Below are 26,930 nucleotides of genomic sequence, written 5' to 3'. Positions count from 1 at the left end.
TCTATGCAATTTACATGGGCATTGTGTAAAACATTTGATCTCTGTAATTATCAAGTCTGGTGTAAAAACTCAGTCTCTACTGACCCATCCTATTGATAGTATATCAGTCACAGTATCGATACAGATGTGTATAATCATTCAATCAGATTACAGTAATGAGATAACTGAACACCTCTTTCAACCTTAAAATATCAGCCTCTGGTAGAATGCATATGTAGCTACATCCTTGTTGAAAGGTTTCTCCCGTGACACGTATAAAATAAACAGATGCGCTGTTATGTCATTGTGCAATTTGCTTTATGGAGTCGATCCCCTCTGTGTAATGTTTATGCATACATGCATGTCTCTAATCACATGAACTACATTTGCATTCAGTATATAGAAACGATGATGTTCAGAAATATTCAAATGCATGGTTATTTTTACTATAATATTTCAGCTTTGTGTCACTTCAAGAATTCTGTTATGCGTACTTTAGATTAGATTTTCATTTGTATCAAAGTGTCTATCTATTCCTATGTCTCATGTATAATTCATACATCGTTACCCGTATGTATGTTTACAATACATAACTGTAACATGATACAGTTTGAGTCAGAAACCAAATGATACATTGCTAATTTTATCATTGTACAAAATTGCCAAATAAATTTAAATAGCACACATGTTTATCATTTACTAATACTCAACAGCTTTCTCATATTTGAACATTTTCCGAACTCCACCAAAAAACTACAAGAACAGAACAACCACTATCTCGTCAAGCACATGCCTGATGAAAAATGTTGAATGCTGATGTGAAACAGTTGATGATTAAAGTGTACGATTTTTTCCATGCTGAAGCCAAAAAGGGCAAACCATTTTATGCCATTAATAAATTCCGTCAGCAGGCATCAAAAGCTTTAGGAGTATCAGCAATGGTACTGACAAATGTTCTATAACACAAACACTATGACGGTGATGCAAAGCAGGTAGGGGTCGTGTCCAAATCACACAAATTAAAACGTTTAGACAACTTTCAAAAGGACCTTGTAAGGCAGTCTATCAACAAGCTCTACTTTGAAAACAAAAGCCAATGTACTTGGACGAGACCTTGGTCAATGCCTCGCACACTGCCAGCAATCAGTGGGTACCAGATGGGGGTGATAAGCTGTCACATAGAAAACTGCCTCTAGGGAAAGGAGAGAAACTAATTATTCTCCATGCTGGTTGCTCCAGCAAAGGCTTTCTCCCAGGCTGTGACTTGGTATTCAGGGCAAAGTCCACAGATAACAGAGACTGCTATTCTGAGATGAAGGGTGCAGTTTTCCTCGATTGGGTTAACAACAAGTTGGTACCAGCTCTACCAGAGAAGTTTTTCATCGTAATGGACAATGCCCCATACCACAGCATGCAGGACCCGAAAGTAAAGCCCCAACATCGGACAGTCGAAAAGGTGATATGATATCATGGCTCAACTAATTTCAGATCACATGGCCTTCAAAGGCAACAAAGCCTCGGCCATATGAGATCACAAAAACCCACAAAGGTGAACCTATCTACAAAGTTGACAGTTACATAAAAAGTAAGGGTCATGATATTCTGCGACTTTCACCCTATCGCTGTGACCTTAACCCCATTGAAATGATATGGGGTATTGTCAAAGGAGATGTTGCAAGATTTTAGATTACATGATGCAGAGGTTTTGGTTAAGGAATTCAGTTGAGGATGTTTTGATTATGATCAGCGTTTCATTGAGTATGTTACGCTTATTAGTTTTCGAGTTACACTGCAATTCATCGTTCCGCTTTTGAGACAAATGGACTATAATGAGTTAACTAATGACTTCACATTTATCAATCCCACAGGCCACCATGTAAGTTAATAATCACCATAAACAGGTATTGGTCATTTATGTCTATGACTGTTAGTTCCATGCTGGCATCATCATTCCACAGATATCAAGTTCATTAACACTAAATGGAAATTTCGTGTAAAATTTAAAATGAGGGGAATGTTCTTTGAGTTTAGCTTGTAGTTTAGAAGATTCTGGACAATATCATGTTAATGATGAAGCAATGCACAAACATCACTCAGATATTAATGACACAACTGCTTAGCTACAGCATCGACTGCTGTCACCTTGCTTCAAGCGAAACCATCAAAGATATCTTATTCAGTTTGACATTGCATAAGTTGCCTTATGTCCAGCTTACTTCAAATTAAGATGTCTTTTGTGGCTAATTGTACACATATGGTTTTATATCTCAAAATTTAGATTAAATTTGTTGCACTGTTTGAAAATCAGGTTCTTTTAATGTTGTTTGCTTTCGTACGCTTTTCTGGTGTTTAACTTACTGGTTTCCTTTTTATTCAGCCTGGAGGCTTACATATAACACAATAATAACAATTAGTCTTACTGGATAATGTTCTTTTACTTTATGAAAGTCATATTAGGTGTCATGAAAATGTTATCATGCTGCTGGAATTAATACTGGCTTTCCCAGCATATTCTGTAGAATGTGAGACAGAAGACAGGGGCTGATTTCACAGAATCCAGGAACCCTAGTCACTGTACTCAACACTTATTCAGAGCCATGTCCAAATAGTTGAGATGAAAAACAATCTGGATGAATAAGACAGGTGTGGTTGATTCTGAATTGTCAGTAGATGACAGTTCTGGTGAATTAACATTCACATTAGTTCAGATTGAGTGAATGATGTCTGAATTTCTAATATCTCGAATAGTTTTTCATGACTTAGAATCCCTGTTGCAAAACATATAGTCAAATACTGGTTATTGAAAATAGGTCATAACATACGTACTCATCCAACAAACTGGATGCTAATCTTGAAAATATATGCTTAGTTCTAAGTTATTTATAATGTTGTAAAAACAACCTTCATTGGAACATTTGAATATAGTAAGCTCATAAACTGTTGGAAGTATATATCTGTGGTATGGAAAAGTGAAAAATCACTAGAAGGGAACAGCCTTTTGAAAACTTATCATGTCGTAACTGCTGACAGTTTTCTGTTCACTGAATTATGGATACTGCCATAACAGGATTCTTTATCATCTTCCAGGTTGTCATATAATTCTGATATAATTTTATGAAATTCACATTTGCTACACATAAATATGACTGAAATCTTCTGGAATGACATCATAAAGAACTGACATTTGAGCTCAGGTTAGTAGTTTTACTTTTCAACTCTTTTTCTCATACATAAAGGGCCTAACAAGGTGTGGTACATCGGAAATGGTTAAAGTAACCACACAAGTCCTTATGTCATACATGTGTCAAGGTCTTCAGAAGAGACACTACATGTAGAAATGCTGAGAGAAAACACATCTTCATGTCACACACAAATCAAGTTCCCCACTGTGTCTGCTTCTTAAAAATTGGTAGCATCATCAGAGAATGATCAAGATCATCTATATGTGCCGTAGACTAACATTTTTTGTCTCACAATTCTGGAATAACTTGTGCATTCAACTGAAACATGATAGTCACAGTACTTAGTCCATTTATACTGCACATTGCTGTACCCACAACTAGGTGTTTGCACATTTTCATGTGGCCACCATCTTGTTATCTACCAAAGGATTCGTAGGTTCTTTTAAGTGCACAGGTTTGCGTACTGCACACTAGGGGTTGTGACAACACTGAAAGAGTCTGCACACAAAGTTGACTCCAAGGTTTTTTACATCCGGTCACAGGGTGTTTAAAACGAGACTGCCAGTCAGCCAATCAGTAGCCACTGTTATAAGGGTAATTAAATCACACTGACATTGCTGCCTGTCAGTGCAGTGTGTGAGAGATTCGCAGCTCTCCATATCACTATGAGCTAAAACACAAAAAAGAACAAATCAAATGATTTTGAAAAACAAAATGTGAGAAAAGATGCCCCTGAAAGGTAGTGAATCTAGTACTGAGATGACCGAATATTAAAAAGAAAACAAAAACAAAAAAACTGCCCATATTTGGTGTTTATTTGTAATCAAGAGTGCATGAAACAGCATACATGGCTACTATTTGACAGTGAGGATGAATGTATGAAGTGTGACATACATGACAAGAATATCTGACTGATGGTCCCCTATGACATACTCATAAATCATTTTTCACATTGTTATAAATGCAACCCAGTCATAAAAACTACTCATTTTGACATTTAATTACCTTAAATCAACCTTTCTGACAACAGTGCACAGTTCTCACAGTCAGAGGGGCGTGCCTCCATGATGTAATATGGGGTATGCTGTAGGTTGCTGTATTCATGTACATATCGAGGGGTAGATTATCTTGTTTGTAGGTGTGTCTAAACCTGCAATCGTGACAACTGTTTTGAAAAATGAAAGCGCTATGTTTTCACAATCTACTGCCATTTAATTTTGTCACCTACTTTGCTTATTTTCCGAAATACAACTTGTTTTCATAGACGATTCTGTCAAAATCACTTGTTGTGATAATGGTTATAAAATGTTCTTTTACAAGCGGTGTCATGCAAAATCTTTTTGGTCATGATTCAAAAGCAAATTTAACTACTAGTAGGAGGTAGTTTTGATCTTTTAACTTCATAAAAACAAACCATAATCTAAACGATTCTCAAACTGACTTTAGACTGTGACGCCACCATCTTAAAAAATATCAGCGCCCTGTCACCAGTCTCAGCCAGTCTGAGAATGAATGCTATTTAGGTTTGTTTTCACAGAGTTACAAAATCTAAACTACTTTGTACTGGTAGTAAAATATGTATTTGATTGACAGACAATAGGATTTTGCATGACATTGCTTCTAGCATAACAATGTCACTTTTGAAACCCAAATTGGTGTGAGTATCACACTACAAAATTAATGTCACTTCGACCAAAACCTTGATTGCTTCAAAGGAAGAAATATTTATGTTACAAGTTGTGTCATGCAAAATCCTTTTGGTTATCAATCATTTACTAGTTAGCTGTTTTGATTTATTAACTTGAGGCTAACTTTGAAGTGAGGAAGGTGTCCTGATTTCATATGTACAGGCTTCCACAACACTTGCTTCGCACTCAAAAACATATTTAGAATTTAGGAAATCTGTGCATGGTGAGTGAGTGAGTTTAATGTTACCCCACACTCAGCAATATTCCATCTATATGGCAGCAGTCTGTAAATAATCCAGTCTAGGCCAGACAATCCAGTGATCAACAACATGAGCATCGATCTGCGCAATTGGGAACCAATGACATGTGTCAACCAAGTTGGCGAGTCTGACTACCCAATCCCATTAGTTGCCTCTTACGACAAGCATAGTCGCCTTTTATTTCAAGCATGGGTTGCTGAAGGCCTGTTCTACCCCGCAACCTTCATGGGTACTGTGCATGGTGGCCGACACCTGGGAACATTTGATGATAACCTAATGATTATGCATGTTTCTGTTGACATCGAGGAATCAGCAAATTGCCAAGCTTGTTACACATTTTATATGCAACTAACTGACAGTCCTTCCTCACATAACAGACCCGTGAAGGTCCCGGGGTAGAATAGGCCTTCAGCAACCCATGCTTGCCATAAAAGGTGACTAGGCTTGTCGTAAGAGGCGACTAACGGGATCGGGTGGTCAGACTAGCTGACTTGGTTGACACATGTCATCGGTTCCCCATTGCGCAGATCGATGCTCATGTTGTTGATCACTGGATTGTCTGGTTCAGACTCGATTATTTACAGACCGTCGCCATATAGCTGGAATATTGCTAAGTGCGACGTAAAACTAAACTCACTCACTCACTCACTCCTCACATAACATCACTACAGGGATCTGGCGACAGAGTTATGTAACGAGAGGTGATGGATGAGAGTGATGGAGGCGACTTTTGGCAACATTTTTTAACCAACCTAATTAACCAAGGTTTTTTAAGAAAAAACATTGGCGTTCTGTTTAAGACTAACCACAAGTCTTTCATAGGTAATGGTTAAAAGAGTACAAGTGTGAGTTTATTCATTATTTAATACACAAGGCAACCATTTTGCAAACTTATTTCATAAATGTTGAAACAGTTTTCCATTCTCTGTATTTGAACCTAACGCCAAATAGGGACAAAATCCAACTTGCATCAATGAAGGCAGACAAAATTAAAAAGTTATGAATTTCTAAATATCAAAAGGGACAAGTACAATATCTCATGGAAGTGTGGACCAATTTTCATGAAAAAATGAATGTTTTTTTAAAATCTGCTTTGCATTATATGCCAGGGGATAAAAAATGTCTAATGAAGTTAAAACATGTTTTCAATATGATTGCCACAGCCATGACAACAGAAAAGTGAAACACAACATAAACCTAGCTGATTTTGGTCCATACGAACTAATACAAACAACAATATCATGATCATTTTCCAGGAAACAGAAAACAATTCAAAACCATATTGGATGGTACATTTCAGCAATCCATTTTGAACCAAATGATTCGAAACTTGCATCTTTCTTTTCTTCCTGCAGGTACTGTCTTAGTAATGTTGCCATGGTGTAATTCCCCTTCTTAATACTCACAGGGACTGCATTTGAACGTTATGTCAAAATATATTTATTGGAATGCGTGGCAAATATTTTCGTAGCCATCAGATGACACATGAAAAACACATTTAGAGTTACCTCACTGAAATGTACCTCGCTTGTAAGTGAGGTACATTCAAAAGAATGGTAAAGTGCATAGCTTATCAGAAATCCGACATTTATGCATGAGGTAAGATAAATTTCCATGTTTCCTGAAAGACATTTTGAACAAAAGGTAAGTGTGTCTTACTGCATATAAATAGATGTGTCTTACTGCATATAAATAGAAAATAGCCACAAAAATGAATGTTACCTCCATGTCTTCTGCAGAACAGTGGAAGTTAAGTCAGATTTGAAAATCCACTGTTCTCTGTAAATAGAATGTAAACCTCATCCTCAGAAAAATCACATTTTGACTGATACAATGTTGGACTCTGAGATTCTGAAGAAACTGGAGTGGAATGTGGTACCAGTGGATCTTTGCTAGAAGGCTGAGAACTTTCATCCTTTGATCGGCATCTCTGCAACTTTTGAAGTGGGAGAGGTGGTGGAATAGCATACTTTGATCTGAATCTCCACTTTGCAGGAAGTGGGAGAGGTGGTGGAATAGCATACTTTGATCTGAATCTCCACTTTGCAGGAAGTGGGGGAGGTGGTGGAATAGCATACTTTGATCTGTATCTCCACTTTGCAGGAAGTGGGGGAGGTGGTGGAATAGCATACTTTGATCTGCATCTCCACTTTGCAGAAAGTAGGGGAGATGGCTGGATACTGCACTATTACAAATGTCTTTTTCAGATTCAACTGCAAGCAACCTCTGGTCAAAGATGCAATGCTGTGATCATTCAGCATACCCATACAACTTGCTAATGTCTCTTGAGTGAGTTTCAAGCATACAAAGTCAAATGATAACAGAGCATACCAACTACGACATTAGAAATGTCTTCAAACATGACACCATTCAAGTGTCCAAATAAGATACTACCAGAGTGTGTCCAAGCATGATACAACAGTACTAGTGTCCAAACACAATACTACAATAGTGTGTCCAAAATATGACACAACACAAAAGATACAACTTTCTCAACTATGTGTCTACAAACTAGACCCAAACACACTCTCAAAGCCACCCAATTATACATAGAGAGTGCCACCAAAGTGTGATTGCTCTCATTCAAGTAGAACACCGAAGTGAAACAACCACGTGCTAGTCTGCACAGGTTTCAGCAGAAAAGGAGTCAGCTGCAAATGCGTTCGCGCTAACATTACTGTGTGCCCACGAATGGGGGTTGGTTGGGCGAATCCTTCTGTCCATTCCCCCCTCAATGATAAAACTATCATTCATCTTGAGCACAAAATCAAAATCTAAATTATTAAACAGTTCAATATTTGATCACTGAAAAGCAAAAATGATGTTTTATAAGCACTCTATATTTCTAGCACTAAACTCCACACTCACAAGGTTGGACTTCATAGTATTTCTGAAAATAACATCCAAAGAATCAAGAACATATGCTACATGAAATAAAGGCACTTTCATAAACATGAATATGTACACATCTGAAGTGAAATACTTCTTTTCAAAACATGAACATACGCAAAATCCAATATATATAAATCCAATTCTGAAAATGAAGAACATTTCAAAAACACGAATATACTCATATATGATTCAGTCTGCACAGATAAAACACCAATCCTGGAATCCTTTTTACATCTGTTTAACCTCATCCTTCCTCTTCACTTATTGTGTCCTTTCTCTTCATCTCCCCTTCATATGTCTTGTCCTTCCTGTTCATCTCCTCTTCATCCACCTTGTCCTTCCTCTTCATCTGTCTTGAGCTTCCTCTTCGTTTTTCTTGTCCCTCCTCTTCGTCTCTCTTGTTCTTCCTCTCTGTCTGGTCCTGTCCATCCTCTCTCTCACTACCTCCAACGGACATACTTTTGATACTGGCCTTTTTCGTTTCAGTTTTTATGTCCACCACACGTACATGTCCATCTGAACCAGGGTATGTTTTGACAATTATTCCCAGGTTCCAAGTGGTAATATCTCCAGAACCAAGGATAGCATAAATAGCCCTCTTGCTGACTTAATCATTGATTCAAATACGCTTCCAAAATTGGAACCTGAGGAGGATTGGAAAAGCCAACAAACACGCCGTTTTGCTAAAGATTGTTTCACTTTGTCTGAATCTAGCTTGAAAACTAGTTGCTTCATTTCATTTGCAGCCCCAACAAAGTTGGTACTATTGTCAGAAATCATTTCTGATGGCAATCCATGTCTACTTGTCATTCCATAGAAGGCATTGAGAAAGGAATCAGTATCAAGGGCATATGCCATTTCAAGGTGAACTGCCCTTGTTGCAAGACAAGTAAACACCAAAGATAACATTTGTTGCTTGCTTTTCCACTTCCCTGAATTGTCATAAATGGACCCGCGAAATCAACACCTGTTTGATCGAATGCCTCAGATGAACCTTCGGCAGTAGAGCCATGATTCAAGTGGCAGGTTTTGCCTTTGTATGCCAACAAAATGCACATTTGCATTCCCATTCCCTTATTTCCTCATGTGCAGCAATGATCCAAAACCTGCATGACGTCTACAAGAGATGATTTGTATCAACTGCATGATTAGAATCTTCATTGTGTTGCTTCACGATTAGTTTGGTGACCCTGTTTATTTTTGGCAAGATAATTGGAAATCTTGCTTTATATGGCAAAAACTCAGCATGCTCAAGTCTTCTACATGATCTAATGAGACCATCATCAATGAAAGTATCCAGACCTAAGAGTTTGCTATTTTTGGACAAGGGCTTTGAAGAATATTCAAATGTAGCAAATGCTACTCTTTGCATTTTGACAATTATTTGCTTTTCTACATCAAGAATCTCTTCTGCTGTCAGTCTTTCAGAAGACTCAGAAGAAATATTGTTGACAAATCTATACACCCAAGCTGTACTTCTGTTAAGTTTATTCCAACATGAAAAATCTGATGGTTCCAGTTGGGAAACTGAATTTGAATATGCTACCAAAGTGTGTGTTTCTTTGATGTTTTTTGAGTCAACAGTATTTGTTGATTCTAACTTCAGTGATTGTTCTGGCCAATCACATTTTTTCATTTTCAGGAATATTGGACCAAAATGTCAGGTCTCTGACGACAAGTTACGAAGTGCTATTCCTCTGGTAAGCATATCTGCAATGTTCATTCCTGGAATATGAATACGAATATGAAAAGGAGAAAGGAAACCAAGTGGATCAAACAACTTTGCCATTTCCCTAAGAAAACCCCTTTTTTAAAGTATGAACTTATCATCTGAGTAATCCAAACAAGTCCAAGTGTCTCAGCAGATGGCAACTCATCTTTTATCAAGTTGACTTCTGATGCCCTATCTTCTACAGGAATGACTTCAAAGACATCCGGTGAATTCAACAACCACTTTCTATACTTCATTCCAGCTTTGCCCCAAAGTTCTGTAAGTTGTCTGAACAGAATCTTGCATTCCTTAATATCTTTCACCAAATCCATGGTCAACTTGCAGACAGTTTCTGCAGACTTTGGAAATGCACCTTCATGTCTACGGCCATTCTCTCTAAAGATATATTGTGCAATGAAAGGTGAAGCATTTACACCAAAGACAACCCGTGTAAATTCATAAATTTGAGGGATTTTTATTTCATCCATTGATTGCCACAAAAATCTGAAGGAAAAAGGATCTGCAGGAGATAAGCCTATCTGCAAATACATTTCTGCAATGTCACACACTAATGCAATGGGATATTTGCATATCACCTTGAAGTTTTGCCCCTTGATGTATGGTATCATTTAGAGATATACCCTCGCACTTTGCTGATGCATCAAAAACTACTCTCACTTTCGCGGTAGTCCGATCTGGTTTTACAACTGGAAAATGTGGCAACAACCACTGATTCCATGACAATTCTGAGATAATCTGTGATAGTTTTCTCATACATTTTCAGCAACAGTTTGACAGTTTCTTCTCAGTACTACATAACCACATAACCGTTTATAGGCCATATCATAATTTTCCAGGAGAGACTGAGGTTCAGCCTTCCACGGTATGCCAATTTCATACCTTGTCATTTGATGGAATCTTGGACAGATGAAACGAGTCATCAGAAGATGACATATCCCCCCGGCCCCCAACATGTTCGAGTTACTCACTGTTTTTTTAGACAAAGTTTGAATTGTTTCCATGGAATTCATGAAAATTATAAATGCCATATATCTGTAACCAGCAAAGTCACAATGTCATATATCTGCCAAGAACATGCTTCCACTGTGATGGTTCACTATGCTCTTGGATGAATCCAACACAATTACTCACAAATGTTTTGAAATACCACCTGTGGTTTGTAATCCAAAACAAAACATTCAAGCTGTCAGTCCAAAAGATTGTACATGAGATCCCTACTCTTAGAGCGTGATCAACAGACAGTAGCAACCTTCAAGTACTGCAGTCATTAATTCAAATCTTGCGGTCAAGACTGTTTTCAAAGGAGTAACACGACTCTTGGAAGCCACAAACTGGCTGGAAACCTCACCATTTTGGTAAGTATTTACACAGTAGACAACTGCGCCATCTTCCGACGCATCAACAAAAACATGCAACTGTTGTTCCTTGACCTTTCTAAAAGCGACACTCATGCCTTTTGTTTCAACTCACCAGTGAGTTCATCATCCCAGTCCACAAAGCCAAAGCTTTTGCATAATAACATATCCCCCCTGCCAAGATCTGTTGAAAGATATGAAATGGTTTTTGAGTTGTGCTCTGGGAACAAAGCCCACCCCTCCATTTTGAGACTAAGTCCGAAATGTTTCCATGGAAACCAAGGAAATAATACATCACAAAAACCTTTAAAAACCAAAAGGCACCACTTTGGGGTCTGCCACAGAAGTTGTTGTGTTCTGCTCTGGAAAAAAACCACACCTCTCACTTTTCAGATTAGGACCAAAACGTTTCCATGGAAACCGAGAAAATAATACATCACAAGATCCTATACATAGCAAAAGGCACCACTTTAGGTTCTGACTGATATATCTACCAAGTTTTGCTCTGGAAACGAAGCCCACCCCTCCATTTTGAGAGAAACATTTCTATGGAAACCAAGAAAATAATAAATCACAAAAACAAGCAGAGAGCAAGAGGCACCACTCTGGGGTCTGCCACACATATCTAGAAAGTTTTACTAACAGATATTTAGAAGGTTTTGAGTTCTGCTCCGAAAACGATACACACCTCTCACTTTTGAGACTAAGTCCAAAACGTTTCCATGGAAACCGAGAAAATAATAAACCACAAGATCCTATACATAGCAAAAGGCAAAACTTCAACTTCTGACTGATATATCTACCAAGTTTTGCAGAAAAATATTGAACGGTTTTTGAGTTCTGCTCCGGAAACGAAACACACCTCTCACTTTTGAGACTATGTCTAAAACATTTCTATGGAAACCGAGAAAATAATAAACCACAAGATCCTATACATAGCAAAAGGCAAAACTTCAACTTCTGACTGATATATCTACCAAGTTTTGCAGAAAAATATTGAACAGTTTTTTGAGTTCTGCCCCGGAAACGAAACACACCTCTCACTTTTGAGACTATGTCTGAAACATTTCCATGGAAACCGAGAAAATAATAAACCACAAGATCCTATACATAGCAAAAGGCAAAACTTCAGCTTCTAACTGATATATCTACCAAGTTTTGCAGAAAAATATTGCACGGTTTTTGAGTTCTGCTCCGGAAACGAAACACACCTCTCACTATTGAGACTATGTCTGAAACATTTCTATGGAAACCAAGAAAATAATACATCACAAAAACCTGTAATACCAAAAGGCACCATTATAGGTTCAGACTGATATATCTACCAAGTTTTGCTGAAAAATATTGCATGGTTTTTGAGTTCTGCTCCGGGAAACGAAACACACCTCTCACTTATGAGACTATGTCCAAAACATTTCCTTAGAAACCGAGAAAATAATAAACCACAAGATCCTGTACATAGCAAAAGGCACCACTTTGGGGTCTGCCACACATATCTAGAAAATTTTACTAACAGATATTAAGAAGTTTTTGAGTTCTGTTCCGGAAACGAAACACACTTCTCACTTTTGAGACTATGTCCGAAAATTTCTCATTTTGACCATTGAGCATGACAATTCAAACCAAGCTGACAAGACACATCTTCATTGATGTAAGTCTGAGTACTTGTATCATCAAGCAATGCCTTTATAACAATATGCTAAGGTCACCATTTTTTAGTACCGCAGGTACGATGCGCAAAGAGACAAGCTCTTGTGACTGTGTAGATGATATTGTTGTGACCTTAGAGTCACCTTGAGACGTAACTGTTATAAGCTGCCTTTCATTGCAAGAAGTGTCTATGGAATACTGGTATTGATACACATTTTAACTGTTTCCATATATCTGGGCTTCATTTTGAGCTGTACCTACCTCATCTAAATGTTCACCTTCAAGCATAACCTTTATGCTGTTGTCTTTATCACCTAAACACTCAAACAACTCAGAGAGCTCAATAATAACCTCAGGGGCTTTAGCCTGACAATCATTGGACCTTATCAATGGAATCCCTAACATCTCATCACGACGGAATCTGCTCACTATCAATCAGTTTCTCTAACATGTTCCTTGATTTAGTAAATGCTGATTTCACAATCTTTTTTTGACATTTTAGTTTCATAACTTTATCTTCGTCATTATTCTCATCTTGTCCTGAGGACAGAAGGGAAAGGTTTGTGTTCAGATCAGTTCAACACTGTGGGGACTTTGAATTCACTAAGATGCTAGAACTTCTGACATGTTCCCTTTAGCAATGAGTCATTGGTCATATGACAACATCACAATTCTGAATGTGTGGTACTGATGTGGGTAGGGTGATGATATGGATGTTTGCATGTCAGACTATGGAGTTTGCAGGCTAGCATTCCGGCGAAGGGGAATGTTATCCATTTTGTTGCGGGGACAGTCCTACAAACTGCAGAATTAGGTCAAAGTGTAAAAGTGATTACACAATCTGTATGCATGTTGATCATAGGTCGCACTACAACATTATAGTCACGTAGAACGTGCAGGTACCCCTGCTTACACAAAAATAGAAATTATTTCTCAGAAAGACTAGCTCTAAAGACAAATAAAAATAACTTCATGTGGTCAAATGTTCCATCACAAAAATAAGCCTTCAGAACAGCCCATATCCTGTCATTTTTTTAGAGAAAAGTACAAAAGTAACAAGGTGACATGTAATGTTTCATAAATCTTCAAGAATGCATACTTGGAAAGTGTATGTGCATGTGTGTGCGTCCATGTTTGTTCTATGTTATACTTCCATCTTCAAAAATGCCACTCAAAGAAGATGTCTAGTTTCATGTTCGTGAAAAAAAAGAAGAATCCTGCTCCTTACCAGAATTATCGTCCACATCATCTTCATCCAAGCCCAGCAACATTGTGAAAGCTATCTTGGCTGCATTGGTCTTGGCTTCTTTTTTGGTCTTTCCAACACCCTGTGGATAGCGAGTTGTTCCAATGCAACACTCATTAGCAAACTTAGCTGTGAAGGAGTACTGTTCCACTGCCACTTCCTGAAATGTCAGTGTCAGTCTCAGCATGGAAGCATACTCCATCAGGGCACTCACAGGATGTTTAGTGCCATTCAAGAAAGCCTCTACCAGTTCTTTTGGAACCACCTTTGGTAAAGAAACTGAAAAAACAGATATCAGATGCAATGTGATTTGAAACTGAATGTTAGCTTGTACTTTAATGACATGACCTGTTCTATCGCAAGATTTGAATATAACCTAATCAGAATTGTCTTATGAGTATGTAGGACAAATTGTACCTAAACTACACCATCAATGTTCCATTACCAGTCAGTTTTCAAATTTTCCATAGAGTCGATAAGGATGCAGATAAACTGGAAAAGTACATGAAACAGCAGCTGCCCCTCACTGCCATTCCTAGAAAACTCCATAAACCATTACACTGAACCATGTTTTGCCACTGTCATTACACTGAACCATGTTTTGCCACTGTCATACCATCAATTGAAAACTGATGAAGTTAACCTCAACTGATGGGTCAGAGATACTCCCTGACAGTTCATCAACATACATGTATCTAAGTTTGCTTTCTTGAAGTTCACTGGTACCCCACTGTCTTCAGGTGATCTTTGAAGCTGTAAGGTGATAGCAGGAGCAAGGTTGGCAAGGCAGCTATGGACAAACTAAAAATGCTTTATGGTTCAACTCTTTATTATACAAGGTCACAACATTTCGAGACAGTTCCTAGTCTCTTCTTCAGGTGTAGTGAGGGTAAAACTAAAGGGATGTACTATATATACACATAACAGTAGACAGATAACAATGGGTAACAAGATATACAGGTTTCTATTAACTGATATACAGGCTTCGATTGATTGAGGTACAGGCTTGAACTTATGTACAGGCTTCAAATGATTGGCATGCAGGCTTGTATTGATTAGGTTATCGACTTACAGGTAAAGATCTTTGGATAAAGGTTAGTCACTGAGGATAAGGTGGTTCAATGCATTGGGTAGGTAAACACCACCGTTTCTGTTGATTGAGGGCTTGTTCTGCTTGATTGCAATGGCTTCTAGGAGATTCCATCTTTTGAAGTCATTGGCGCTCCTAACTAATGTCCTGGTGTTGTCCCAAACAATCTTGTGATTGGGGTTGTGCATGATGTGTTCACATACAGCAGACTTCTGATCCAAATTTTGAACTGATGTTTTGTGTTCTTTTAACCTGACAGCCAGTGGTCGACCATTTTCTCTAATATATGCCTCTTTACAACTACATTGGATCTGGTAGATGCATCCTGCTGGATTGCTGCATTTAGGTGATTGGCGGGAAATAAAATATACAGTGGCAGTGGCCAATCGGATGGCCCGAATCTGTTTGCACGGATCTGCTCAGTTCATTGAATGTCAAGGTCATTTATGGCTGACATGTGAGTAGGTTTGCCAGCGATTTTGGTGAAAATGTTTGCTTACTGTCGAGAAAATGTAGATGTTGCAATAAGTTTTCAACCCACGGAATGCCGCAGCTGATCAAATCCAGCCCAGCGCTGGTGCTGTCAACGTGTCTGGAGTTAATAAACTAATTTAAAAGGTGAGTTTTCGCCGTATTTGGTGATCCATGATTTTGGCATGAAATTGCTGAGGTAGCTGTTTTCAATGATTCGTGGCGTATAACTTTTGAAATAATGATCTGATTGTGACTATTTATGGCTTGTTATGTAGGGAAATCATCTGGCGTTCGATCCCTTGGCCTCGACGTTGCCTTAAAAAAATTTTACGTGGTGGCATGTAACTTCATGTAACCCCCTGATCAAACAGGGGGTGGTTTCTTCATTACATCCCTTTCCTTTTATATAGTACTAGGCTAGGGTCTATACACATATATGTCTTTCGAGCGCTGTTTCTAAGTAATACAAGTCCCTGTGCTTCACGGGTCAGTGGAAATGAACATCAGCAGCTGTTACTAACATACGGTTACTAGTGCTATCACCAGATTTACCAGACATAACTTGAGAGTGCCTTTTACCCCTGTCCCTTGCATGTCAATGAACAGTAAATAAATACAAGAGTCATCAGAAGATGACGTATCCCCCTGGCCCCCACATGTTTGAAAGGACAAATAATCTGAGAGTTAATCATTGGTTTTTTTTGGACTAAGTTTAAATTGTTTCCATGGAATTCATGAAAATTATAAATGCCATATATCTGTAACCAGCAAAGTCACAATTTCAAGATCTGTCTCATATATCTGCCAAGATCTGTTGAAAGATATGAAATGGTTTTCGAGTTGTGCTCTGGGAACAAAGCCCACCCCTCCATTTTGAGACAAGTCCGAAACATTTCCATGGAAACTAAGAAAATAATACATCACAAAAACCTTTAAAATCCAAACGGCACTACTTTGGGGTCTGCCACACATATCTAGAAAGTTTTACTAACAGATATTTAGAAGGTTTTGAGTTCTGCTCTGGAAATGAAACACACCTCTCACTTTTGAGACTAAGTCCGAAACATTTCCAAGGAAACCGAAAAATAATAAATCACAAGATCCTATACATATCAAAAGGCACCACTTCAGGTTCTGACTGATATGTCTGAAAAGTTTTGCAGAAAAATATTGAATGGTTTTTGAGTTCTGCTCCGGAAACGAAGCCCATCCCTCCATTTTGAGACTATGTCCGAAACGTTCCATGGAAACCGAGAAAATAATAAATCACAAAAACCTGTAACTAGAAAAAGGCACCGCTTTAGGTTCTGATTGATATATCTACTAAGTTTTCCACAAAAATATTGAACAGTTTTGGAGTTCTGCTCCGGAAACGAAGCCCACCCCACCATAAGACTAACACCAAAATGTTCTATGGAAAAACAAATAAAATATAAATGTCAAAAATTTGTAAATAACAAAAGGCACAACCACAGGCTGAGATTACAATATCTATCAAGTTTGGTCACAAATTATTGAACGGTTTCTGAGTTATGCTCCAGAAACAAAATGATTACGGACGGACGGACAGATGAGGCGTCGACTATATCCCCCCCACATTACATGTTGGGGGGATAACAAATTAAATTTAGTTTCAGACAAATTCTCACAAAATTTACAGTGTATGCTGGAAGAACAAATAGTAGTGCATGAAGGACCTAACAAATCTGGTTCAGCCACAGACAGACAGTACCTAAAACGGAAACACTATTTCATCAAATGAAACTCAAGTTCAAGAGATGAACTACATGTCCTGCAAGGTAAAAATTATGCAAAATGTAGCAATAATTCAAAGACATAATGATAATATATACAGACCAAAAGCCTTACACAGCAAAACATAGGGTTAAGGATGGAAATAATAAAGCATATATGTCGTATAGGGACCCCTGGTGCCTTCACAACCATTCACTAGGTCAATGGAGGAGAGACTGACAAGCTTGGATGGTCATGTGATGGTGAGTGTGATTTTATGTCCTCTCCAAAAAGGGAACTTCAAGAGGTTTCAAGATTCAAGATATCATTTGCATACAGCAGGGAGCCTATATAGAGGAGGAGAAGGAACTCCTCGAAAAGCCGCTGAACGTATGTCTCGGGTCGTTATGTAGCCAGAGTAGCCAATATGGCGGCTGCGTAGTATTTAAGATTGAGGCCAGTTTATTTTCAAGAACTGATTAAGTTCGCTGAGTGTTGTAATAACTGAAATCCAACATGTAGAAGAGAGGTTAACTATCTTGTCACTTCAGTGAAATAATTGGTATTAGTGTCCGTATTAGGACAGCAGATTTGTAGTAAAGTTTCAAGTCAGTATGTTATAGCTCACTGGCTTCTATTCTCGTTTCACCGTTTCAAGATAGACTAAATTGTGCCGATAATTACTTCTTTCACACATTCGTTTAACTTTTAGGAGGAGAACATACCTTTAGTTGAAAGGTATTTGCAAGTCATAGTGACAGTTTCATGACTTAAAAAATTGTTAGGGTGTAATTGAGGTGTGTGAAAAATATGACATTTCGCCATTGAAATGCTATACGCCGTTGTTTGAGTATTCCTAGTTACTTCCTTAAAAACACATACACATTTAATTCATATGAGGGGAATATACTATCAGGTGAAATGTTTTAGCAAGTTATGGTGATAGTTTCATAATCTAAAAAAGAATGTTAGGGTATATTTGAGGTGTGTGAAAAATGTGACATATCGCCGATCTGCTCTGATACGCCTTGGAAATACTATATGCCGTTGTTTGAGTGTTTCTAGTTATTACTTTAAAAACATCTTTCACATACACCTTTAATTCCTATGATCTGATTCGCCATTGATGCTTGAGGGTTATAACTTGTTTCTTTCTTGTTTATCTTATTATTTGACAAAACTGGAAAGGTGTTTTAGAACACTTTGTGGGAGTTTTATTTTTGAGGGCAGTGTGACAGTGTCAGTTAACATTTTGTTAATGTCCATTTCACTCCCCACATGCAATAAGATATCTGAATTAATTATTAATGTAAACAAAAATGTTTCAAAGTAGATTTTTTAAAAGGACAACTGTTGTTAACACATGTTCTCGCGATACTTTTGTGTTCTTTAACATGTTTTGAGAGGGAAGGCTGTGGTGTATCATTTATTCTTTCATTCATTCACATATGTACTTCTTTCTTTTATTCTTTTTCTTTATTTCGTTCATTCATCCACATAATTTCTGCTCTAAATTCTTACTATAATTCATTCATTCACTGTAAAATTCTGACTGATACAATAAACTGGCTGAAGTTCTGTTAAACCAGGGATAATCTACAACGTATATACTCCATATTGTCTCCCTGGTTAAAGACAACTGAAGTTGCACTGGGAACGAACCAAGTCACAGCGTGCATTGGAGCATAACAAGGCACACGTTAATTAGTACAAATGGTAAAGAAAGCAAGCGAGTGACCTATCCCTGTTCTAGAGTATCCCTGCAGAGGAAGGAGACAAGTATAATAGTCAGTCTTGATACAAATCAATTCATGAAACATGTATTGTGACATCCCTAGTTCCTAGGTGATCTAACATGCATTTTTATAATTTCAGGTGAATTTGAACCAAGCAGCTTGACATCCCTTTATTTCAGATCTCATTTTTATACAACTTTACATGACAATACATGACATTCAGAGTTTTGGATGGGATAAATTGATCCCCACATTTCTAAATGATCTTTGTCCTAAAAATATTGTAGAAGATGTAATGGAAAAGCCCTAAAACTGAAAATCTGTGTTAACACCAGAAAAATATCAATGTGTGTTCTTTTACCTTGTGAGTGTGATGCTGTGACCACAGACTGTGGTGGTCGTGCAGTCAGCCCAGGAATGTAGGATGTAGTAGGTCTTGGCGGCTTCTTAGCCTCATCCAGTTTCTCTTTGTATTTACGCTGCACATTCTGCATCGCTTTCAGTACTGTTGAATCCATTTTACTGTCTAGATAAGCTGTTCATGAAAAAGAAAAGGAAACAGATCTTTCATCTGATAGAAAGTAAAATTCATGAGCAATGTACAGCACTGTAATAATGTTACGTGATCAAATTGAATTTAGCACATTTTTATCATTTCCCTCTCATAAACATTTGTACTTTGGGAATATAAGATATACACAGGCAAAGGTTGACATAATACTAAAAGTAACAGGAACAGGTCGCTTTTAGAATCAATCCCAAATCTACACACATTACACCACATTCATGGTGTAAGATGGAGAAACATTGCCTAGTATACATCACCAAAAGTCTGAAACCATGTCTTTTCATCCATTTGCAAATAAACTACTTTTTGTCATTGTTCCTAAGTGTATTAAAAAAATAAATATCAAATAAATATCCAATTCTCCCTTTCTGCACGAGTGCATGCATAATCCCACTAAAGGGTAGTGCTCACAAAATTGTACTTGATTTCGACCATTAAATATTCACCTATTTCATGAGCTACATAATTTCACTGTAATTCTTTCAGCAATATTTAGAGGCACCAAAGCTGGTTCACATCCACTGGTTCATATCTACAAGTGACTGACAATAGACTAGAAAATGTGATCAAAAGTATGAAATGTATTTGTGTGTTAAAAGTAAGGGGTGAAGAAGATTGGCATAGATGTGTCTGTGGGTTCCAGGATGTTATTTATGTCTGCTTCTATAAACATGCCTCATCTGTCAGCAAGCTGAAGTTCCTGTGACACAGTGTAAGTGCTGAAATGATCTGTTAAATGAAAATTTTATCACCACAATTTCTCAGAGATATAAATAATGAAATCATTCTGGAATGAGAATGTTTGGGAAAAGTTTCAGGATTAATTCATACCAAAATGCAGGTGTTCCCTTGACAATCATGTAATAGGTAATACATTCCACAAAGTATGGCAGATACTTTGGAATTATGAGCAATCTGATGAAGTGGTTTCATAATTATCTTCATAAGGGAATACAATAACAGCAGTTACATAAACGCGTACAGTTTGGAATTTATGCCTGTGTGGGGAGTTACTGGGTCTACTTTTTCAAAAATATGGAATGTTCAGATAGATACATCATTGTAGAAGATCTACATATGATTAACCCTTGTACTATGGAGCAGGGACCAAACAGATCCCAAGGCAATAGATATTGTGATAGAATCACCCAGTGGTAAAAAATCTTAATGGGCTGTTAGTTCATCTTCAACTCCCCATTCTTCTTCAAAAATCTTGTTCAAGTTTGCGACAGAATTTCCATTATAAAGTATTTGATGCTACTGGGGACTGATGGGGCCCATGCTCACCCCACTGACACATCTTTGACCAGAAATATGGACTGTCACAGGTGCGCTCAACTATGTCCTGAGAGCGATTTCAGCACCTAATGATATACCCCAGATTTCATGACAAGGCTGTAGACAAGAATGTGATAAACTTGTTTCAATTCCTACAGTGTTTGGGACTATCAATGCTCTCATAACTGCATGAGAATTCCGATCATGAAAACAGTGGACTGAGGAATGGACTTGGTAAATGAACACACTTCCAAAAAAACAAAATTATGAACGACACTCATATGCAACACAATAACCATAAGGTAAATAAAGTGTACAAGGTATATAAGAGCAATAAATGAGACTCAAAAACTGCTGGTCCTGTATTCACCATTGGGAATCAAACGTGAGTCAGTATACTTAGCAGTTTGTGTATCATCATTCATCACTTGAGGTCACTGAAATAGACTTACAGGTTAATTTTATGTTGCATAAATGATTTTAATGAATTTTTTTACGTAAGATGCTAGTCAAAATATACACATTTGTGAGTACTGATCTTACCTACAATCACATGATTTTTGTTTAATTTTCTGTTGCTTACTTATTGGCAACAATGTAATCAACGTGCACAGTGCCATGGACTCCTTTAACATGGCAGCCTATGAACTCCTTTAAAGGGGATTTGAACACAAAAAATTACATTTATTCTAATGTGAAATGAAGTGAAGTATAATAATTATTTAATATCAGTGTTTGATTATATATACTCATTTTTCTTACAATGAAAGTATTACCATCAAAATAAGTGCTGAAATGGTATGTCACTATGAGGCCTTTGTTTGCAGAGCCAAACAGGCCAGAGTTACCATCCTTTGATTATGACATAAATGGTACTACTTTTTTTAGACTGGTTTCCTGTCTAGTCCCTAATCAAAAGATGATAATGCTAAAATTAATCACAGGAAAAAAGTTTTGTGAAAATATGAATGAAGCATGAAAACTGAAACTGTGAGAAGCAGGACAAATTGATCATGTGTTTTTTCATCCATAACCTCACCTCAATGAAAATACCAAATAGGTACAACCATGCTGATGTACGTATGACATCACTATCAGCTTTCAACTTTCTCAAAATGGTGTGTTCACTGTCATGAATAGAATGGACTTTTCCAGGAAACTTTCACTGTTTCTGGCAATATATATGCATAGATCTGACATGCAAGTAGGCCGAAACATTGTGACAATCTACTGATTGCTTTTGTCATTTTGTTTTCATTGTCAGCAAGGGAAAGAGTCAAAATGACAAATACCATCGTCAGTGTGCGTGAGTTACCTCCCTCGAAACAAGGCAGTCACTATACCAAATACACTCAGAGCTGGTGGGTGTGCACTCAAGTGTAACAAAGCCTTTACACTGGCCCCTGGTTCATTTGCCAATATGCATTGTCGGCTCTTTGTTTACGGCTTATAAGCCCGATAGGTGTTAATGTCAAACTGCACGTGGTCAATGTTTCAAGTTGAGCATTGCATTTTGTCATTAGCAGACAGGCCGGCAGACATATAGATGTCAATAAACCAGACATTTTTCATCACTTGTTTTTTCAACTTTATTGGTTGAAGTGGTATTTTTGATGATTTGTTTCGGTAAAGTGCATATCGAAAGGTGTAAGAATCTGCAAAGTTGTGTTTTACGTTGCATGTGACCTTTAACTATCACCAACAACAATGCCTTTCCCATTGACTTTGTTTACATTTGAAACAAGTGGTCCTTTCCCAGAATGGCATCTGATATATTTCATTAGATTTCACTAAAACACTTGGTACTGATAACAAGGCCCCTTGCCATTTTATTTGGAAGTGTATGAGGAATTCAGTCTAAGTAAGCTTAGTCTCAGTGTTATTCGCTACACTCCACCACTGAGTCTAACAAACCCTCGTAAAAGGTCACGTCAGGTAACCTATAAACCGCCCAATCAATAGCCAGATGGTTAAATAGACTTAACCAAACAGACAACTGCTACTACTTTGGGATCAGGGGGACTTACAAAATATTCAGGTCACTGGCACAGATCTCCTCACAAACACAAATCCACATATAACACAGTTATTTGACTTGCAGTATATATGCTTTGGAGTTTCTGTTGACATGGATACCATTAGCTAATATTTCCGCAAGATGACATCCTTGAATATTGCCAAAAACACTGTTTTCAGCGACTGTATATTCACCGTTGTCATGGTTGTAGCATGTGCCAAGTGCATCACCCAGAAGCGATCGTAAGCTATGTAGCATTCAGAATCATTCGGGTATGAATCTTTTCATGATAAAAAGATCAAAAGGTCTGTGCGAATGTCCACTTTCGCGATTTGGTAAGCTGTGTTCTGATTGATCAGTCTCAAAGGTTACCTGACCTCCAATAAGGTTTTGTTAGACTCAGTAGTGGAGTGTAATGAAAAGTACTGAGGCTAAGTTTACTTAGACTGATGAGGAATTCAGGGATTCGTGTAAGGAACTATACAGTGTTGAACCATATAGCTGATTCTATGGCCAAAACATAATCAACATACATGTGACATGATTTCATAAACCATCTGCAATATGGCTAATCATTCAACTTGATGTCATACATGTATGCATATTTCCTAAGCAATTCTCAGTATATGGATAATGTTTCAGAATGAACATCAGTAATTCCATCAACAACAAACATACCGCTCATCACAATGATATGTTACCTCTTTTGCTTCTAATTTTAATTCTCCCAGTAACATTTGGCATTTGAATTAAACCATACTATAAATAACCCAAACGCAATGGTGATGGTGATTTCGTAATGTGTCAAAACTGGCCAGATTTACGATGCATGTAATTTGCAATACATTTACAGTATGAATGAAAAACTAACAAAAAACTAATTTCACACAGAATTAAAACTGCCATCTGTATTTATCTTTGTAATGCATTTGGGTATGGTATCACTATCACAGTGAAGGTGGAAGAGATGGGAAGTATATCATATGATTTCTGTATAAATTAAGCAGCAGGCATAGAATGCCAGTACATTCACCTATGGCAAGTTATGTTGTGCACATATGTTTTTGTATCTGTGAAAAATGATACTGCTGAAAAGATGAACGACTCAGGTTGAATGTTATACAATATGGTTACTTGTGTGATGGAACTTATATAATTTAACAGTTAAGAGAGGAGTAATTTGGGGATGATAGCATGGGAAATTAACCGTAATAGAATTATCTGTAGCTTATAGTCTTGTGTCCATTGTCTCACTTATGCAGGTTGTTTGGTGAGTGAGTGAGTTTAGTTTTACGCTGCACTCAGCAAGATTCCAGCTACCGGTATATGGCGGCGGTCTGTAAATAATCGAGTCTGGACCAGACAATCCAGTGATCAACAACATGAGCATCAATCTGCGCAAATTGGGAACCGATGACCTGTCAACCAAGTCAGTAAGCCTGACCACCCGGTCCCGTTAGTCGACGCTTACAACAAGCATAGTCGCCTTTTATGGCAAGCATGGGTTGCTGAAGGCCTATTCTATCCCAGGACCTTTACGGGTCTTGATTTGTTTGGAATTGTAGAGTGTCTGACATACACCACGCGACGAGGGCTTGTGTGGCCATATTGGTGGTGAGGTATGTGACACATGACTTGGCAATTGCCTTGGCTGGTCCAAGGGCATGTGCATTTCATGATGTTTTCCATTGTTTTACGGTCAGAGGTCAATTCCCCAGACGACTACATAAGGGACCTGACTTTCAGTGTCAGTTGTCTAGTTGCGATCATCTGAACAGGTACCATTCTAGGGTCCCAAGGTCTTGTTATCAAGACTCCCTCCCTGTTGGTTAAGGTTACTTGTAGAGAGTAGGTTGGGGAATATGTACAGCATTTATTATGATTTCTTGTTAGGTTGGGAAGGGAGACAATTAGTGTAGGACTAAATAGGATATTTTTTAGGAATTAAAAGGGGCAGATCAGGATTAGGAACTACAAGGGGTTGGTCAGGAGGATACAGAAGTTAACAAAGTAGGTTAGGTGTGATTGAGTATGAATGTTATTTTGATATGTTTTCTTTTATTTCAACAAACTCTTCTTCTTCTGTCAAGATTTTGGTGCTTATAGTCCATTAAAAGAACTGGAAACTCGATTACATGCAAAATGCATACAATTAAACAAAATCACACAACACAAAGTCAAGAGAAGTTTGTTGTCATCTTCCCATACTGGTTAAAACAGTAATTCAGCTGTCACAGGACACACCCAGGAGAGCGCCTATTACACATGGTAACACTTTTGGTACAGTGTTTTGACATTGTACTGCAACGTCATTACAGGATGGAACTAACCACAGAGTGTTTATTGTTTACTCTCGGACAATGAGGAAAATTTGAATTGATACAATGCAAAAAATATTTTAGATACTTCTCATACTATATCCCAAAGCGAGCTGAATTCGAAGTTCTGGTGATTTCGACGATTGCATTGCTAGCGCTATATCGAGGAAATATGTGCGCGATCGGAGTGCACAAACAGTTTCATCGGTAGGGCGAATGATCAGTTCCTGTCATGAGACGTTTTATTGACAATTGAAATCAAGAAATTAAGTTATGTAAAGAGCAATTAAACAACAATATTATTTACCCTTGATCGTTAATACCACATCAGATGCAAAATCAATTGCCTATATAACAAAACATAGCGAGCAAAATTCAACAAGATCAGTCGTCTGCAAGTGACAGGTTATGTACGAAACAGGAAGCCACGTGATCAAAACACTCTCACGCAGTGCGGAGAGAAAAGTATGGCTCACCGTCGAAAACACATACAAAAATACCCGGATGTGACAAGCGACTGCAGTTTCGCTGATACGATGTGAAAACGCTATTTTTGTTGGAAACACATGAAACTTTTTTGTGAAATAGATGAATATACCTTTATCACTCAACGTTAGCAAAATCAAAACTTAAAATGATATTAAGGATAAAAAATACATTTTTGTCTTATACCGTTGAAAACCCCTAACACTGGGATATGTACGGGTTCGGTTATTGAATTACTTGACAACACTCTTTGTGATGAAAAAGTGCAGGACAAAAAGGTTGATTTTCTTGTAAACTTTCCTCAGATGTCGACCTACGGGGTTGTACATTGTGGAACCATTTATAAACTGATAAATGTAACGTCATTAGTTAAATAGTGGTCGGGGAACTGAACTAAAGTTGTGTGAGTAGAGCAGAGGCGGACAAGGTCCATTTAGATAACTCACTCCATGAAAATTATTTATAATACACTGAAATAATACATGAGTGGTTCTATGGATATGACGTCAAGTGACGAATACTTCTGACACAGGTCTGTATAGTCATCCTGGGACACATTTCTGTATTTTGGTTCTTGTTCTGTTGTAAACCCGTGTCGTAAACTTAAACAAGGTTTTAGCGCAGTCGGTAAACAGCGTAAAGAGTGAGTGAACATTTCCTTTGGCTGATGTTTGTTGACGTGAATGAATAAGGAAACGATTTTATCCGGATGGTTGTAAATTTACCGTGCATGAAAGGTAAATCGCTGAATCCGCGTATTAGAGTTACATTCACAGCACTTTTCCCACAACTTCAACTTTTTTAAGCCGGTTTCTTGGCATTACCCTAGGGGTAAATAACTCTAAACGACTTCATAATTTGACTGGTTCCATTGTGAAGACGCGCAACCAGATAGCAGACAGTACCCGATAAACTCGCATAACGTTAAAACCGTAATGATGCCAACATCGGAAAAAGATTAAACCAAAACGCCTCCTTGGCACACATTTTGTTTGTTTGCTCATGTTATTTCTTGTTTTTACGCCGCACTCAGCAACATGCAAGATACATGGCGGCTACCTATGAACAACCAAGTCGCTAAGCTCACCTCCACGATCCCGTTAGTCGCATTTCACAACAAGCATTGCATGCAGGACAAATTTTAGGGATAGCAACTTCTTGAGGTTATTTTTATTTTTATTTTTTGCTATCCATAAAATTTGTCCTGTATTACTACGCTAACTTCTAAATGCCTTTGAAGAATCA

At 37.8% G+C, this 26,930-nt stretch overlaps 1 protein-coding gene across 3 annotated transcripts in view; it reads right to left on the bottom strand.

Moving 5' to 3' along the window:
- LOC137296332 (adenosine deaminase domain-containing protein 1-like) overlaps positions 1 to 26,566 on the bottom strand; it is a 201,088-nt gene extending 174,522 nt beyond the window's left edge. For 2 of the 3 annotated variants that reach the window (XM_067828108.1, XM_067828125.1), the window contains exons 1-3: positions 26,411 to 26,566; positions 19,380 to 19,553; positions 13,967 to 14,263 (exon numbers count right to left, since the gene is read on the bottom strand). In XM_067828108.1, the coding sequence (XP_067684209.1) occupies positions 13,967 to 14,263; positions 19,380 to 19,553; positions 26,411 to 26,417 (478 nt within the window). In that variant the 5' untranslated portion in view covers positions 26,418 to 26,566. The remainder of the gene's footprint in view (positions 1 to 13,966; positions 14,264 to 19,379; positions 19,554 to 26,410) is intronic. The other variant, XM_067828116.1, reaches the window with a different exon arrangement.
- Positions 26,567 to 26,930: the final 364 nt, after the last annotated feature.

The sequence above is a fragment of the Haliotis asinina genome, chromosome 1 (assembly GCF_037392515.1).
Source record: "Haliotis asinina isolate JCU_RB_2024 chromosome 1, JCU_Hal_asi_v2, whole genome shotgun sequence".
NCBI classification, from domain to species: domain Eukaryota; kingdom Metazoa; phylum Mollusca; class Gastropoda; order Lepetellida; family Haliotidae; genus Haliotis; species Haliotis asinina.
Note: the sequence above shows the minus strand (reverse complement) of the source record. Positions and strands in the feature narration are given on the sequence as shown.